Consider the following 18,779-nt stretch of genomic DNA (forward strand, 5'->3'; position numbering starts at 1 on the left):
CATTTTCCAGCCTGAAGTGCTTTTCAGAGCTGCCAAATTTTGCACTGGCCTCTCATCAAGGCCTCGACAAGACACCTTCCTTTCGAAAGAGTCTTGCAAGGTATCCTACGCTCTGCACCGGTGTGAAAATACTAAAGCACCCCTGCAGAAACACTAACGCACCCCTGCAAAAACACTAACACACCCCTGCAAAAACACTAGCGCACTCCTGCAAAAGTCCACAGAAAGCCCCCCCCAAAGCCTGCGCTGGGGGTCTACTCTTGCAGATGTTTTAAATAGACTCTCTTTAATGTCTTGCAAAATACTAACTTAACTCTGATGCTCTTGTGATATAAAAACAAACTAAAAAAAAATCTGAACATTGTCTTGGAAATTCAGCAGAACTACAATCCCTAGAGCTGTTTCTAAGACATTTATGAATCACTGGAGCTCAGCAGGCATTGCCCCATCTGCATGAGGAAGGTCACAAAGCAGGGGTTCTGCCTCCCCCACTGGCCCCAGCTTTTACCTTCAATGGAAACGCAGACTCCTTCTCCCATTTGGCGACTCTCCTCGACTCAAATGGGCCAAACTGTGTGCGCTTGACGAGTTGGGTCACAGCAAACACCCCCTCAGCTCCATCTTCCAGGCGTCTGATCTCCAGGTTGGATGGAAGGGATGACCTAGAAATAGAACAAAGCAAGAGACTCTCGGCCCCGGGCATCCACTGACCGAGGTGCCACCCACACCAGGGGACAAGAGCGTTAGGGTGACGGAAAAGGTCGCTCCCACTGGCCCCCAGAGTGGGCGATAGAGGGGCGTTGACTCAAGGATGCGTTTAAAATCCCCGCCCAGGAGACGGAGCCGATGCGTGTGTGTGCGCGCACACACGCACACACACACACACACACACACACACACACACACACACACACATCCTAAGTGTGGGCTTCAATCGGCCACCAGAGAGAGGAGGACCACAGAGAGACCACAAAGAGGGGCCGCGTGTAGAGTACCACGGGGAAGACGAGAACTGCCACCGCGTTCCAAAGACCAGCAAAGCGCTTCCAGCCAGGCCGCACTGGGCCGCTTTCATCGAGGATGTGGCCTTTCTAAGTTAACTCAGAATATCAAGGATGGGGCACGCATGCCAGCGGGAAGGCATGTGGGCTGGGGCCCTGCGTGAAGGCCAGGGCCAGCCTGGCCCACGTCGGGAGTGGCGCGGACCCCCAGGGCGCCTGGAGCACACACCCCTCCCAGGAGCGAGCAGGGGGGCTGAGACGAGGAACCTATCATAGAGGGACCGATGGCGCCCACGGGCCCTTTGTGGGCGACAGGCAACCACTGAAGGTTTTTGGAGAGAGCTCATCAGATCTGTACTTCAGGCGAAATTAGTAATCTCTGCTTTGTGCAGGGAAGCAACAGTAAGACAAGGAAATAAAGAGGCTGGGAAAACCAGTTGGGCGGCTTCTAGGAACTGCGTTGATTAGATGACAATTTTAGTGCCACTACATGTCGGGCCCTAAATCAGGTGTAACGATCACAGCAACTTCCCAAGGGGTAGTTATTCTCTCCACTTCACAGATGAGGCAACTGAGGCGCCAACAGGAGCACGTCTCGTCCGGGTTCAAACAGCTACTACGTGGTAGGTGGGGCTGTGCCCCTCCCCCCCCAGGGAAACGTGCACTGGCAGAGCCACAGAGCCCCCTCACCAGATCTAGGTGCTCGTCCAGAAGCTGCCACACCTTTGCCTGGCTGCCCGCATCCCCGCCCCTTGCCCACAGTAGGCGCCTGTTAGACGGCAGGCCTGGGCTCGGACCACAGGGGAGACTGAACAAGCTTGGCCATGGCGGTCAACGCATAAACCGACCCAGCCCATCAGCTGAACCAGGAACTAGATAAAAGACATTGACCCTGAAGTGTCTGCAACCAGCCTCCGCTCATCCTGGCGGCAGGAGACTCAGCTCACGGTGGGACGGAGATTTCGGACGGCCTCAAACGTGAGGACAGCCCTTCTCACCGAAGTCTCTCCCACTTCTTCTTTTGCTGTTCCCCCCCCCCTTTTCGTAGACACCCAGGCCACCAGGCTCTTGCGGCAGGTGACATGCCGAAAACCCCGTTTGACAGGCAGGACAACAAAAGCAGCTCAAGACGGTCACTTACCTTGCCCTGCTTAACACAAAGGAGTCTTTGACCATGACCACTGGGCCCAGCTCGGGACATTCAGAGTCGTGGTACTGGCTGCAGTCTTCACACCCTGCAAACAAACATCCCAGCGTCAGAGGGGGCGCTGAGTGGGGAGGGAGACGCCCACAGAGCATCGCGCGGCCTGGGGGTAAGCGACAGTGCTCCCCACGAACGCAAAAAGAGCGCAACGCAGGACGTGCGCCCCCAGGAGGAAACCCTGCTCCACGACGTGCTGCAAAGTAGGCCAAGCCACCTCTATGGGGACGGAGGACAGTGGTGTCCCCAGGGAACGAGCGTAAATGAAAATTCACCAACTTAACCTGTTTATCATAAATCTAACAGTTGTGAGCCTCTTTCTAAAACCCGGGGTTACTCATCTGAGTCAACTGCCACCCCTGCCGAGTGCCCTTTGCCGGGAGTTCTCAGAAAGATGCTCCTTTTAAAACGGTACCCGGCAGCACGTTTCTCGTGTAATAAATCGCGGTTCTTAAAACAAGTAAGGCCACGTCTAAAGGAGAGAGCTCTTCTCTCCTACAGAAACCAAGCGTGGACGTGGCTTTGCCTTCCATGGTGAGGACGGGCCACGGGCCACTTACAGATGAACATGATCTCCTCGTTCCCATCTTCCGCCATCACCACCACCTGTCAGGACAGAGCGCCGCGTTAGTGATCAGCTTTGGCCAAAGGCATTTTTAGAATTGAAGTACAGTTGATTTACAGTGTTGTGTTAATTTCTGCTGTACCGCAAAGTGATTCAGTTACGTTCTTTTTCAGATTCTTTTCCATTGGCGTTTTTAAAGACAGTCCCTGCTAATGGCCCCCTCGAGCCTGTGTAGGGACTGACTTGCTTTGTGCTTTTTAAGAAATTTTTTATTTTATTTTATTGGTCCTGCCATGTGGCTTGCGGGATCTTAGTTCCCCGACCAGAGATTGAACCCAGGCCCCTGGCGGTGAAAGCGTGGAGTCCTAACCACTGGACCGCCAGGGAAGTCCCTGACTTTGTGCTTTAAAGGCAACAGGCAGCAGGGTCCCCTTTATCATGGGTTCGGGTGGGGGCCTTGAAATGTTTTCTAACCGAGAATGGTGCTTTTTCATAAGCCATTGATGTGAATGGCTCTGAATTAGGACGTCTTCGTGAACTCAGGCTTTCATCTTTCATATCAGCCATCCATTTCCAGTTGTAAAATAAATACACCACTATTTTAAAAAGCCCGTTTTCTCACTGCCACTTCTATTTTTTCCTCCCTCATGGGACTATGACTTCCTCCGGGGCAATCACATCACACGTGACCTCCATTTTCTTCCACCTGCTAACCTGTGCGTGACACCAAATTTCTCTCGGGGGGACTAAGCACCGCCTGACATCATGGAGGAGAGCCCACCTGCTCTCCACAAAACCTTTATCACAACTGGTCACTTCTATCTCCCATTCAACCTTGAGGTTCACCTCCACAGCAGGCAGCTGTGCTCAGGCCCCCTGCATATTCGTGGGCGATCTGGACATGTTCAGATGGGGCCTCAGGTTCCTGATCTATAAAATGGAAATGAAAATGCCCACCTCATGTAGTTTTGGGGGGAGCGTAAAGTGAGACACACCCCGTATGTGCCACTCAATAATCGTTCCTCTTCCCTCCCACCCCTCCATCCCCAATTAAGCTAACTCAACACATCCTTCCTGCATCCCACTCCTAGCCAAGCCCGAGTGTATCACTAGGTACCTTTCTGGGGAAGTACACAGGCTGGCGCTCCATGAATGCCGATTCCACACGCCCTCTGCCCCATTTCCACCCCGGGAGCTTGCGAAGAATGAATAGCAGACAAATGCAAAGTCCCAATGAAAACTGATTTGCTGAACACATGATTAGTTGAAAGGTCCACCACAGAAGAGTGAATTAGTTATAAGGAAACAAGGCAGAGAGATGGCGTTTCCAATTTGCCCCTAAAATGCCAAGGATCGACAACCAGGGCATATTTTTTCCCCAAACACAGCACAGTTCTTTCTGTTCCTGGGGACACCCCTTTACATTACAAGATGCCTCATGTGGCCTCAGCACGTTTAACTTGGTGTTTCCTGGTTGATGGGCTCCATAGGTGGGGTCAGGGGCCAGTCTGGAACAGGGGCAACGGCTGGTCACGGAGCAAAAAGAGAAGAGGGACAAAGAGGCAGAGGAAACACATGAAAACCCGCTTTCGTGAGCTGCTGAGGTGCCCCCAGGAGCTTGAGAGCCGTCCGCCCATCAGCAGGAACCCACTCTACCCACCAACACCAGCTCACGGTCAAGGAAGTTCTACAAGAACAGTGGGCTCTTAAGGGAGCCCTCAAACTGCTTACAAAGCTGGCAGCATCGGAGGGTGCGGACAAAGGGAACCGTTCTGGCCTTCCCCGTGGCCCAGTGTGGGCGCCTCCCCTGTGCCTGCCTCTGGTCTGGCCTCTCAAGGCTTCCATGTCTTGGCTACTGTAAATAGTGCTGCTGTGGACGCTGGGGTGCATGTGTCTTTTCAAACTAGAGTTTTCTCCGGATATATGTCCAGGGGCGGGATTGCTGGGTCATATGGTAGCTCTATTTTTAGTTTTTTAAGGAACCTCCATACTGCTCTCCATAGTGGCTGTACCAATTTACATTCCCACCAACAGTGCAAGAGGGTTCCCTTTTCTCCACACCCTCTCCAGCATCTGTTATTTGTAGACTTTTTAATCATGGCCATTCTGACTGGTGTGAGATGGTACCTCATTGTAGTTTTGATTTGCATTTCTCTAATAATTAGCGATGTTGAGCATCCTTTCATGTGCCTGTTGGCCATCTGTATGTCTTCTTTGGAGAAATGTTTATTTAAGTCTTCTGCCCATTTTTGGATTGGTTTGTTTGTTTTTTTGTTACTGACTTGTATGAGCTGTTTGTGTATTTTGGAAATCAAGTGGCATCGTTTGCAAATATTTTCTCCCACTTCATAGGTTGTCTTTTCGTTGTGTTTATGGTTTCCTTTGCTGTGCAAAAGCTTATGAGTTTGATTGGTCCCATCTGTTTATTTTTGCTTTTATTTCTACTGCCTTGGGAGACTAAGAAAACACTGCTATGGTTTCTGTCAGAGAATGTTTTGCCTATGTTCTCTTCTAGGAGTTTTATGGTGTCATGTCTTATATTTAAGTCTTTAAGCCATTCTGAGTTTATTTTTGTGAATGGTGTGAGGGTATGTTCTAACTTCACTGATTTACATGTAGCTGCCCAACTTTCGCAACATCACCGGCTGAAGACACTGTCTTTTCTCCATTGTATACTCTTGCCTCTTTTGTTGAGATTAATTGACTATAGGTGTATGGGTTTATTTCTGGGCTCTCTATTCTGTTCCATTGATCCATATGTCTGTTTTTGTGCCAATACCATGATGTTTTGATTACTGTAGCTTTGTAGTATTATCTGAAGTCTGAGAGTTATGCCTCCAGCTTTGTTCTCTTTCCTCCGGATTGCTTTGGTAATTCTGCATCTTTTATGGTTCCATATAAATTTTAGGATTATTTGTTCTAGTTCTGTGAAAAATGTCACAGATAATTTGGTAGGGACAATTAATCTGTAGATTGCTTTGGGTAGTATGGCCATTTTAACAATATTAATTCTTCTAATCCAAGAGCATGGGATATCTTTCCATTTCTTTAAATAATCTTCAATTTCCTTTATCAATGTTTTATAGTTCTCAGCATATAAGTCTTCCACCTCCCTGATCAGGTTTATTCCTACGTATTTTTTTTGGGGGGGGGAATGCGATTTTAAAAGAGATTGTTCATTTTTTACTTTCCCTTTCTAATATTTCACTGTTAGTGTGAAGAAATGCAACAGATTTCTGTTTGTTAATCTTGTATCCTGCTACTTTGATGAATTCGTTTATCAGTTCTAGTAGTTTTTGTGTGGCACCTTTAGGGTCTTCTATATAGTATCATGTCATTTGCATATAATGACAACTTTACCTCTTCCCTTCCAGTATGGATATCTTTTATTTCTTTTTCTTGTCTGAGTGCTATGGCTAGGGCTTCCAATACTATGTTGAACAGAAGTGGTGAGAGTGGGCACCCTTGTCTTGTTGCAGATTTTAGCAGGAAGTCTTTCAGCTTTTCACTGTTGAGTATTATGTTGGTTGTGGGTTTGTCATAAATAACTTTTATAAAGGAGCCTCCTGAAGTCTGTGGTGTGCTGGCAAAATTCCTCTGGTGTGCAGAATGCTCCTTTGCAGAAGGGAAGTCCAGTCTCCAGACTTCTGCAGCATGTAAGAAATCTCAGACCAAGAGATTGTAAATAGTACTGTTGTAGGGAAAACGACAGAAAAATATTCAAAGTGTGATATTCAGCCATTTTAACCACCGATCCTGGGGAAACTTACTTATATCAGTGGTTCTAAGTGTGGTCCCTAGACCATCAAACAGTAGCACCAGCAGCACCTGGGAATTTCTCAGAAATGTGAATTCTTGGGCCCCTCCCCAGACCTGCGGGGCTGGGGCCCTGCACTCTGTGTATTTGCAAACCTCCAGGTTATCCTGATGCGGCTCAAGTCTGAGAACTGCTGCTTAACCTTCAATCTTTTTAACACTTACATGATTACTACTGCAAAAAGCACTGGGGGACCACAGTAATCACGTCAGGAAACGAGATTTGTCATGAGGGTCAGCTAGGCTTAGACCAGGAGTATCTGTGTGTAACTTGGTGGGAAATGGGGAGCAAGGGGAGATCTGGGGCAGATGCTCTCTGTGACACCTGATTTACTCGGCAGCCCCCATGATTACAACTGTTAAAAACAATTCTGAAAAAGAAGACTAAAGTGAGAGAAGTCAGTTTACCTGGTTCAAGCTTAATTATAAAGGACAGTAATACGGACTTTGGTATTGGTAGAGGGATAGACACACAGATCAATGGAAATGGAGAACAGACTCACAGAAATATGCTCGACTGATTTTGGACAAAGGGGAAAAGCAGCTCAGTGGAGGAAGGATGGTCTTTTCAACAAACGGTGCTGGGGCAACTGGACATGCAGAGGCAGGAAAAAAAAAAAAAAGAACTGTGACCTCACATCTCACACAAAGATTAATTCATAATGGATCAGAGACTTAAAACATAAAACAGTAAATTTTTTTTAGAAAAACAGGAGAAAATCTTTGAGATCTAGAACTGGCCAGTTTTTAGACTTGTCACCAGAATCATAGTTTACTAAAGGAAAATTGATAAATGGGACTTTACCAAAATTTAACATTTTTGCTCTACAGAAGATGTTAAGAGGATGAACAGACAATGTAAAGACCAGGAGACATTTTTGCAAACCACGTAACCATATGCAGAATATGCAAAGAACTCTCAAAACCCAATAGTAAAAATGCAAACAAGCCAATCAGAAAATGGGCAAAAGACATGAATAGACATTTCATCAACAAAAACACTGGAATGGCAAATAAGCACATGAAAAGATGTCCAATGTCATTAGCTGCCATGGAAACGCAAGTAGAAACCGCAAGGACACCACTCCACACCTTTCAGAACGGCGGGATGCCGGTGGGGATGAGGGGACTGGGGCATCTGTGTTCGCTGGTGGGAGTAGAAATCCATTTGACGGTTTCTGATAAAACCAACATGGCCTATGACCCAGCAATGGCACTGGTGGGTGGTTATCCCAGAGAAATGGAAACTTACATCCACAAAAAACCTGTACATGACTACTGAGGGTAGCTTTATTCCTAAGAGCCTAAACTGGAAACAACCCAGAGTCCCTCACTGGGTGACTGGTTAAACAATCTAATCTGTGGTCCATCCACAGCCTGGAACACTAATCAGCAACTAAAGACACGAAACTACTGACACACACACAACCGATCTTGAATCCCCAGAGTGCTGATGGGTGAAAAACGCCAGTCCTCAGAGGTTACGTGCCGTATGACCCCATTCACATAACATTCTTGAAATGCAAAATTATTGAGGAGGGGACTAGAGCACTGGTTGGTGGGGGTAAAGGAGGGAGAGGGGTGGGAGGAAAGAGGGGGAGGCTATAAGGGGGCACCAGGGGGCTCCTTGCGGGGCTGGAACATTCTGTATCTGGACTGCGTCAAGGTGACCATCCCTGCTGCCACCCGGTACTGGAGTTGTGCAAGATGGTACCACTGGGGGAAACTGGATGAAGCATACACGGATCTCTCTGTGTTCTTTCTTATAACCACCAGGGAACCTACAGTGATCTCATCAAAATCAGTGAAATCAAATCACTGGAGTTCAAAAGCAACTTCCAGCACATGAATGGGAATGGTCTGGATCCTGGTGGAATAAAGCACACATGACTTTTCTCGGACCACTGGATATCTGAACACCGACTGGATATCTGACCAGATTTTGACCATGTTAAGGAACCAGTGTTAAATGTTTTAGGTGGGTAACAGTATTGTGGTTATTTTTAGAGTCCTTCTCCTGTAGAGACACAGACTGAAATATTTACAAACGCAATGATGTGACCAGGGTTTGCCTCGAGGTCCTACCGGTGGGGAGTCCTGGACGGGGTGGAGGGGGCAGTCAGACCTGGGCGACAGCAGCTGAGCTGGTGATGGACACGTGCGGTCAGCCGTTGCCTGCGGGTCCACTGTTTTGTGTGTTCATACTAAAGCTATTTGTAAATGGTGCCGACACACTCTTCCCAGGTCCTCCTCTTCCGCTGACTCTGCGTCCTGCCCCCAAAGCTGGCCTTGGACGCATGCCAAGTCCACTAAACAGCTTTTTCTTCACCTCACTTGACCTCTGGGTCACACCGGATGTGGCTGACTGCTCTCTTCTCCTCCACAGCCACTCCTCTCCCAGCCAACCGCACCGAGCTGCTCTCTCGCGGTGCTCCGGCCCCTGGGGTATCCTCCTCTGCCGCCCGGTCGCTGTCTTAGCTCCCACGGGCTCAGCACTGGCCCCTTCTCATCCCTCCTCGTGCTGGACCCTCTTCCCAGGCAGTCACACCTGCTTCTGTGGCTGCTGCTAATACCACATGGACACTGGTGACGCTACTCGGGGTCCCACACGTACACCCAGCTCCCCGGCCGCACCTCCGCCTGGAAGCCGGCGGCAGCTCAACGTGCCAAAAACAAACTCCGGGCCACTCCCAGCTTCCCTGCCTAGTGCTCCGAGGGCCACGGGAGGCCGAGTCTGGCTCTCAGGCAGGTGGTCAGGGACCTCCTACGGCTGCGAACATTCATCACCCAGAACTTGGATGCAGGCAGACACCCTGCCGCCACCCTCAGCTCAGACGGCCCAGAAACCTCATTGGACTGTTGTCAGTTTCACACAAATTTTCTATAAAAACACAGTGCAGTTCTACAGATCGCCTGCCGCTGGGAGTGTTCCCCAGCCTGCCGCTGGTCAAACACCACCTGGAGAGGAAAGAGAGGGTAAGACGAGCCTCCCCCACGTCCCAGCACAGACCAGCTCGATCCAGATTCCCCGGGAAACAGGTCCTGGAAGGGGAACCATACACCAAACGTGGGACAGAACACTCTTTACCACAACGATCGCTCAGATTCCAAGTCCTCAAAGCACCTCCTGTAGGTGGTCGGACAGTGTTCCTCCTTCCGAGACAGGCTTGTCTCACTCAGCATCACGTCCTCAAGGTTCATCTACGTTGGACTGTGTGTCAGAATGGCCCTCCTATTAAAGGCTGAATAATACCCCATCGTTATTCACCTGTCGATAGACACTTGGGTCGTTTCCACGTTTTAACTACTGTGAATGAAGCCGCTATGAACAAGGGGCAAATACCTCTTCGGGTCTCTGCCTTCGACTCTTTTGGGTCTATACGCAGAAGTGGACTTACTGGATCATACAGTAATTCTACATTTAATTTCTGAGGAACCACCATACTGCTTTTCATGGCAGCTGCACCAGCTTCCATTCCCGCCACACCTTCGCCAACGCTTGTTATTTTCTGGGTTTTTTGACAGTAGCTGTCCTAGTGCATGCAAGGTGAAAAGGAATTTTTTTTTTCGCCTTGCCGCGTGGCACGTGGGATCTTAGTTCCCCAACCAGGGATTGAACCCTGCAGTGTCCCCTGCAGTGGAAGCAAGGAGTCTTAACCACTGGACCACCAGGGAAGTCCCGATAAGGATTATTTTTAAGTGTGATCTGCAGAAGCTGGGGTTTAGAAAAAACAAGCAGTTTTGAAACACTGGAAAGTGAAAACTTCACAATTTTAAAAGACGCGTAGCTTAAAATAACTCAAAGAAAAAGGCGCTTTCAAGAAGGTTGTTGATATAAGTATGAAACGAAGGTTATCGCTTGTTTGTTAATCTGGCTGGGCCTTCCCAGGCCGTCCCTGGACTGCCTATGTGATGGAAGGGGACGGATAAAGGACAGAGGTGATGGAGGCTGAGGGCCTGCAAGTTTGCTCTTGGCCCAGATGACTTAGCAGTCCCTCCTTGTCAGTGACCAAAGCAGTGGTCTCAACAGAAGTATAAGGTAAGCCACACATGGAATACTTCCTAGATCTTTAGTTTTGAAATAATTACAGGAAGTTTCAAAAATAGCACAGGAAGGTCCCCTGAACCCTTCACTCAGTTTTCTCCAAGGGTTATATCTTACATAACTATGTATATCACATACATAGCTTGAGAGCGTAACTACAGCACACTCTCAAAACCAGGATATTGACCTTGGCACTGTGCATGTGCACATAATTCAATGTCTTCTCATCACAGGTGAAGGCTCATGGGACGACCTCCACAATCCAGATTCAGGAATGTTCTATCACTGAAAAGACTTCACTCATGTGCCCCTCTATAGTCACACCCTGTCCCCTGACCATCCCTAACCCCTAGCAACCACTAATCTGTTCTCCAACTCTACAAATGTTATCATTTCAAGAGTGTCATATAAATGGGACCACACAGTATGTGGCCTTGTGAGACTGGCTTTTTTTCTTCCCTCAGCATAATGTCCCTGGGTTGTTACATCTATCAGTAGTTCAGCCCCTTTACTGCCTCTCACTCCATGATGTGAGTTTAACCACTCACTTACTGAAGGAGCCTTGGTTTTGTCCCCACTTTTGGCTATGACAAATAAAGCTGCTATGAACAATTGTGCACGGGTATGTTTGGACATAAGTTGACATTTCTCTGGGATAAATGCCCAAGAGTGTAATGACTGGGTCCTACGTGAGGTGAATCTTTAGTTTTTAAAGAAACTGCCCCACCGCCAACGTCTGAAAGATCCAGTTTCTTGGCGTCCCTGGCAGCGTTTGGTGTCACTGTGTTTTATTTTAGCCGTTCGCACACGTGTGCAGTGGCTTTAGTTTGCATTTCCCTCATGGCTAATGACACTGCACATCTTTTCCTGTGCTTATTTGCCACTCGTAAATCCTCTTCGCTAAATGTCTCTTCGCGTCTTTTGCTCATTTTCTAGTTGGCCCCTTCCTGTCCCACTGCCCTTCAGGTCTGACACTGGCCGCGTGGGCCTTCCTTCCACTGTCACCTGGGATTCGTTTGTCCTCTTGGGTGTGGAGCTCTTGTTCCCTGAGCCCTCGTTGCTTCCGTTTTCTTGGTTTACTCCTTTGATCTGGGGAGCACATTTTCCAGTAGTTTCCTTAGAATGGTGCCTGGGCAGTAAATCTCCTGAGAGGACTTGCCTGTCTGCTAATGTCTTTGCTCCGATCTCACGGGCCAGCTGCTTTGCCCGGTACACGGTGGTTTTCCTGAGGAAGGTTCAAAGTGAGACTCCATCGTCCTCAGCTTCCAATGCTCCAGCTGAGGAGTCTGATGACTTTCCAGGAGGCAAACCCTCTGTATGTGACTCCCTCCCCCCAAATCTCTTAGACTGTTTTAGCTCCAGGACCCTGAAGGCTCAGTCTGCCTTGGTGCCGAGCTCGGGCTGTGGCCCTTTCAACCCGGCTCTCCTGTCCTGCAGTCCTCAGATTTTCTTGTGTTATTTCTTTTATAATGTCTTCTGTTTCCTCTTTCTGAACCTCTTAGTTTCACCCAAGATGACACCTGTTTTTCTGACTTTCACATCTGGTTCTTCAGGAGGGATTTCTGAGCAAAGGGGGCAAGAGAGGTTTGCATTCTGCCGTCTCAGAAATGGAAACTGAGCTAATTGGCCTTCTGAGGCTGATGAGAGCTCCAACGGGCAATCATCTTTTGCTTAACAAAAAAAAAAAGAAAAGAGGGGACTGTGAGGCCTGATTCTTACTTAACAGGCCTTGAGAGACAGACAAGATATTTTAAAACTAGGCACCCTGGGACCTTTGGTGGTGAAAAGATCCTCACACGTTCTCAGCATAAGGGCGAGAGCACAGTGTAAAGAGAAACCACAGAGAACAAAGTCCAGAGAAGTCAGATGTGCGGGACAAAGGGGCCCAGAGGGATGGGGCGGAGGGGGCGGGTGGCATGGAAGCAATGGATCAATGAACAGAATTGCAGCGGCTTGGTCAGAACAGACTTTGTAAACCTCTCGACTAATATGACCAAATTGCACTTATGTTTTTGGTCACAATAAAAGGCAAACTTACTATAACTAATTAGCATATATATTTTTAAGCTTACAAAAGGCCAAAGGCCTTGAGTTACAAAGCACTGGGAACCCTCCTTCCCCAAGACAGACTCTCTGTCCAGCAGGTAGGGTCCCTTCCCCCCGACAGCGAGCAGGGAGTGACCGTTCCGGCACATCATCCCCTGCAGGCCCTACACACGAATCACGATCTAGGGACACTCGAATGAGAACATCTGCCTCTGGCCTCATCACGGTGGAAGGCCATTTATCGAGGGTACCTGCGCTATTTCAGCGCTTAAGCTGGAGAAGCAGATGGTGCTGAACATTGAAAACAAGTCAAACGGAGCCCTAACGTCCAGCACCTCTCAGGTAAAGAAAGCCGTCATGTCTGGGAAGCCCACGCTTCAATTTGCTGTAAGCTTGCGGAAACATGACCCCACAGGCTCTGGGAGACTCCAGGGGAGCATTCAGAGTTGGGCTTCCTCAGATGCTATTAGGATGAGAGGCTTCAACTGGGCCCCCACTGTGACCCTGAGCTGTCCCCTGCCCCGTGACAGCGAAAGGTCCCTCACCACCCCAAACCATCCATGACCAGCCTCCCAGCTTCCACGACCCCTTCCTCTTGTTTCCTCCTCCAGAAGCTCCCTCCACCTGCCGAACTCCTACCTAACCTTTAAAACCTAATCCAAATGGCCCCTCCTCTCCAAAGCCCTCTTGGCCACACCTGTCACTCACCACACAGGCACACTGCAGCCACGTCTCCCCGGGAGGCCCCGCCCCACCTGCACCTCCCTTATTACACACCTGTCTCTGCTGCAGAGTTACGCCCCTGGGTTATTCACACCAGCCTTCAACAGAGCTCACTCGTGAAAACAAAGAAGTTTTACCTGTGGCTCTAATGCCGCACTTCTGTCTCCTTTCATTGCAAAAGTCCTGGGAAGGACTCTGGCGGCTTCTCTCTTGAATGGGAAGAACTGCCCTCCTGGCTCCACCAAAGCCCTCCACTGTGGACTGCCTCCCCTTCATCCCCTAGGCAGCATTCACACCCTCCCCGTGGAAACCCTTTCCTGCGAGGTCTCCTGGTCTTTCCATCCCAACCGCTGCTCCTCCCGAGGCCCCTCTGTGCTCCCATCTCAAGCCGCCACGGTGGGGCAGCCCAGGCCGGCCCTTCGGTCCTTTCTCCATCCGGATCCGGCATTTACCCGCCATCACCTCCCATGCCCGAGTCCACCCAGGCCCCTGAGCCCACCTGACACATGGTTCCATGACCGACCTCTTTGCCGACAGTCCCACAAAAGTGTTTTACAAAATGCTATTTCCTGCCCTTCAGCTGACAGTGTAAGCTGCTCAGCCTTACTTTAAACAGCTGCAAGGGACGTAATCTCCAGCATATTATGAATATTAACTTCTTAAAATAAAACTGCTATGTGGCTCTTCTAAACACATCTATTGGAATCGAAACACCACAGCGTGATACCCACTGCCATCCGGTCACAAGGCATGTGGACAAGCTCTTCATCTGTCAGGAGGCTCACGGCGCTTCTGTCTTTACCATCGTCTGTTTCCATCACCACAGATGTTAAACCCAATGTGTTATGTTTGTGCTTGAAATGACTATTGATCACCGTTTACGCATACAGATCAAATTAGTCTTGATTTCCTATGACCGTGAGTTTGTGCTAATTTCTCCTGGACTACGCTATCGTTCCAATAACTGGGACACCACTGATCAAAATGGAAATACTGCCCACACTGGTAAACAGTCACCTAGCACAGAAGCTGGGTTTAATGAGATAAATAGGACTTTTCTGCCAATCCAGTCACGTATCATGGAATTCGATTCAACTCTGTTCCTACCCTGCGTTTTTACAGATGTGAGTGCAGGAAACCCTGCTCCCAGAGACAAGTAGTTGGGACGGAAGAACTTCGTTATAGTCGCCACTTAGCAACGACCACCTGCCGAGGTCTCCCATGCACCGTGAGAGCCACGTACTTGTGAGCTGACCACGGCCCACACCGAGACTGGGGCTGGGGGGTCGCCATCTTCTGGACAGTGGGAGGGACCCTTCCTTAGTAAGGGAGCACTTAAGGAAGGTGATGACCAGGACCATGGGCCCTGGGCAAGGGTTTCTCCCACCCGAGGGGCAGTTTGAAGATGCTGCTGGTCTACCAGGTCCTGATTCCCTGACCACCCCTCAACCTGCACACCTGTCACCTGCACCTCAGTGAATGGCCCCTCCTGTCACCCCCTGCACATTCCCCACCCAAACCAGCAGCAAGGCCTGCCTCGCTCTAGAAATACGCTTTGTCCTGTCACCTCATTTCCCCTCTGCCCCCACCCTGTTTCTAGGGGAACCTTGTTGGGCAGCCACGGGGTCCTCTCTAAAAAGACACAGATCCTTTGGACCCCTGCCCCAAACCCCAGTGGTGTCCGCTTGGCTCTCAGGGTAAACTCTGAGTAGAGTACAGCCTGTGCCACCCTCCTGTGCTACCCCACCTCAGCCACACAGAGCTTGCTGCCACCCCAGGGCCTTTGCACTTGCCACGTCTGCCTGTGACAGACACCCTCACCCCAGATCTCCACTGAGGGCCTCGCAGCACTGCCTTCCACTGGAATGTCACCTTCTCAGACAGACCTTCCTGGTCACCACTGCCCAAGTGTGCCTACCCCTACCCATCCCCCGCCTCCACCTGTCACCCTTCCTGCCTTCTTCTACATGCTCTAACCACTGTCCACCTCCCTCCCTCCAGAGCATTCGGTCTACCAGGCAGGGCCTTCTCTCTCACCCTCTGCAGCGCCTGGCACGTGAAAGCTGCTGGGTGGACGGCCAATGAACATGCGCACGCGTGAACCATGTGAGATGAAAGACAGGTACTGTCACACGTCACAACTGTGGAAAGGAGGCTGAGAAAGCATTTGAGTCCTTGCCCACAATCTCAGCCTCTCAAATCACATGTGCAAGAAACAGCTGCCTTCAGTCTCCCTTAAATCTGCAAAATGGGAGAAGTGTTCTTCCCCTGGCCTTCTACACAGACGATGATATCAAAAGAATGATACATGAGAGGTATATCCCAAGCTAATGGAGTTCTTTCTCAAATATAATTGTTCCCAGAAAAGCTATTAGCCTTGTAATTGGGGGTGATTTTTAAATTTATTTATTGGTCTTCTGGAAAAAATAACTATTCCTTCTGCTTGCAAAAGCGAACATATTGTATTCTTTGTTGGTAGCTTTTTTGCAAAAATATGAATCAAAGATATAGGAGAAAAAAACTTTATACAGGATAAATCTTACTATCTTTCCCTTTCAAAATTCAAACTATAGTCCTATTTCTTAACCATTCACCATAAGGCAGTGATGTCAAGGAAATCCAGAGAAGCAGAGTGGAGTCATGAAAATGTGGAAAACGTGAAAATGTCCAGGTTTGAAACAAAATACGGTGGTGTTTTGTGTGTACTCGGTGGCGGGGGAGGCTAACTTATAAAAACAAAGTGTCTACATCATTACACTCTCCAGGGAGAGTTCTCACTGTTGCCTTTGAAGATCTGTCATAAAACCACTTGCTCATTTACTTTTCGTCCTTAAAAATACGTCCAGGAACCAAGCTGGGTTTCTCCAAATTTATCTGGTGAGTCCAGATTCTATGAGTGGCTTAAGCAAACGTGGTTTTTGTGGGTTGGCCGCTTAAATATGTACACGGGCCCACGTGTCTCTGATCACACACTTGTTTCTACCATTTTAATCTACCCTTGGTGGGGCAGGATGGCAATTTCTGAGCTTTTGAGGAAAAAAAGGAAATCTCATCTACTACCTTAATAGAGATTAACACATAACAGCTATAGCTATCAGCACGGTGGATATTTCCATAATGCGTTTTCACTTGTCTTCTCAAAGCTGACCTTCATCGCGAATACCCGTCCCCTCGCCAGAGGCCACATGGCCGGCTGGTCCACCTGTCCGCGCCAGGGCGGGGCCAGCGCGCCGTTTTCCAGCACAGCCACCCACCCCGAGGGCGGGCACATGTCACCTGTCCACGGATTTCACTACCTTGCCTCTGCCACCCAAGGGTTTACACAAACAGGATGCAGGGTGCTCGGGGCGGGGCGGCGGCGGAGGGAGGCTGGGCAGCCCCGTCGCCCGAATCCTGGGGTCTGCCTTGCTAACCGCAGGAGCGGGGGGTCCAGGGACCCTCCCCATTCGCCCCCGGGGGCTGGGCCCAGGACGGGGGAGAGTGACATCACGAGGAACCGTCGGCGACGAGGGCGCCCGGGGGCGGGACCGCGGGCCGGGGGCCGGGGGCGGAGGACCCCCAGCGCCGCGCCCACGGGCGAGCGCGGCCCCGGCCCCGCGCCCCGAGCGGGCGGGCCTGGGGGAGCGGGCGGCGGGGCCCGCGGCGGGGCCGGCGGCGGGCGGGCTGGCGGCGCGCAGGGCGATCCCGGAGCGGCTCCGGGAAATCCAGCCGGGTTTTGACTCCGATCGCCCACGGTGCCCGCAGCCGGCGAATGTAACAAAGAACAGGCGGCATGGCGGCTGGACCGGGGCGGGCGGCGGGCCGGGCGGGGCCGGGGGCGGCGGGCCAGGCGGGGGCGCGCGGGGGCGGCGGGCCGGGCCGGGCCGGGGCGGCGCGTGCGGGGGCGGGCGGAGGGCGCGGGGCCCGGGCTTTACCTGCCTTTGGAATGTGCAGAGCGGGATCGGATCCGGACTCCGGGTTGCGATCCGCTCCGGAAACTACGCAGCACCGGAAGCCGGGGGGCGGTGGCGGGGCATTGTGGGAGTTGTAGTTCTCCCGGGGCGCGGGCGGCGTGGACGCGAGAGCGTGGGAGCGGACGGCCTGGACGGGAGAGCTGGGGAGCTGGCGGCCTGGACCAGGGGTGGGCGGTGTGGTCGCGGAGCAGGCGAGCGGGCAGTGTGGACGGGAGAGCCTGGGAGTGGGCGGCGTGGACGGGGAGGCGGAGGAGCGGGCGGTGTGGACGGGAAGCGGGCGGCGTGAACGCGGAGCGGACGGCCTGGGCGCGGAAGCGGGCAGTGTGGACGGGGAACGGTGGAGCGGGCTGCATGGACCAGCGAGCAGCAGGGCGCGGGTCGTGTGGACGGAGGAGAAGGTGGCACAAACCAGTGGAGCGGCAGCGGCTGCGGTGGACGCGGCAGCGGGGTTGCGGACCGCGTGGACGAGGGGGAGCCGGAGCGGTGTAGACAGGACTGTGGCGGGGCTTGGGCGGCGTGCACAGGGCAGCGGCGAGGCGTGGACGGGGCGCGCGGTGAGCGAGTGGCGTGGATACGGATCGGCGAGTAGAAGCGGGGCGGGTTCCGGCTGCCCTCTCCCCGAGACTGGAGGGAGCGTCGTGCGGCCACGCGCGGCCCCTTACCCGGTGGCGCAGCCGGGTCTCGCCAACCCCGGCAACTTTGCGCTGGCAGCTCGCGCAGGGCCCCTACCCACACCCAGTACCTTTCTTCTGATGGCTCCGTCGAGCCTGAATTCCCTGGAGGGGGCTGGGAGGGTTAGGTGCGAGCGGGGGTCGAACTTTTCTTTAAAACAGTTCTAAGATTTGCTGCCCAAGCATAATGATTTCTGAATCTAGCCCATGGACCGCTGCCATTCTTGGTCATCTTTCTGTCCACACAGTGAACGCTTGGAAGCCCTTGCTCTGCCCCCCAATTTCATGAATCAGAGCAGCTCGCTGGTGAGCGGAGAGCGGAGCATTTCAGTCCAGGCCCAGTGAGTTCCCGAAGTCCCCGCCGTAACCACTACCCCACACTGCTCTGTGCAAAGTTTGCACACAGACCCAGGCTGCGAAATTGAGGCCAGAGAGCTCCCTGGCACTGCGTGTTTCTGCCCCTCCCTCCACCCCAAGCTTGGGGGCTGGTGTGGCCTCCTGACCCCCACCAGTCACAAAGTATTAGAAATAGAAGGGACCAAAGGGATGGCTTATCTAGTCCTGGCCTCTCATATTCAGAGATGTAAGCTGTCTTGTTCATTTATGCCTGACAAAAAGCCTTCGTTAACAAAGTCAAAGAGAGGGGCCGAACTGAGGGAAATGATTTGAAATTGATATTAGAAAGGGCTCGTTCCCCTCATATATGTAAAGCTCTTAAGAACCATTAAGAAAACGATAAAGAACCCAAGAGAAAAATG

General features: G+C 51.2%; 1 protein-coding gene across 6 annotated transcripts in view; it reads right to left on the minus strand.

The window, feature by feature from the left end:
• The window catches only part of PRDM15 (PR/SET domain 15), a 43,642-nt gene extending 40,838 nt beyond the window's left edge, over positions 1-2,804 (minus strand). For all 6 annotated transcript variants that reach the window (XM_060150959.1, XM_060150961.1, XM_060150958.1 and 3 more), the window contains exons 1-3: positions 2,763-2,804; positions 2,143-2,236; positions 509-662 (exon numbers count right to left, since the gene is read on the minus strand). In XM_060150959.1, coding sequence (XP_060006942.1) covers positions 509-662; positions 2,143-2,236; positions 2,763-2,799 — 285 coding nt within the window. In that variant the 5' untranslated portion in view covers positions 2,800-2,804. The remainder of the gene's footprint in view (positions 1-508; positions 663-2,142; positions 2,237-2,762) is intronic.
• Between the last annotated feature and the right edge of the window lie 15,975 nt (positions 2,805-18,779).

Source organism: Lagenorhynchus albirostris, chromosome 5 (genome assembly GCF_949774975.1).
Source record: "Lagenorhynchus albirostris chromosome 5, mLagAlb1.1, whole genome shotgun sequence".
In the NCBI taxonomy this organism is placed as follows: Eukaryota; Metazoa; Chordata; class Mammalia; order Artiodactyla; family Delphinidae; genus Lagenorhynchus; species Lagenorhynchus albirostris.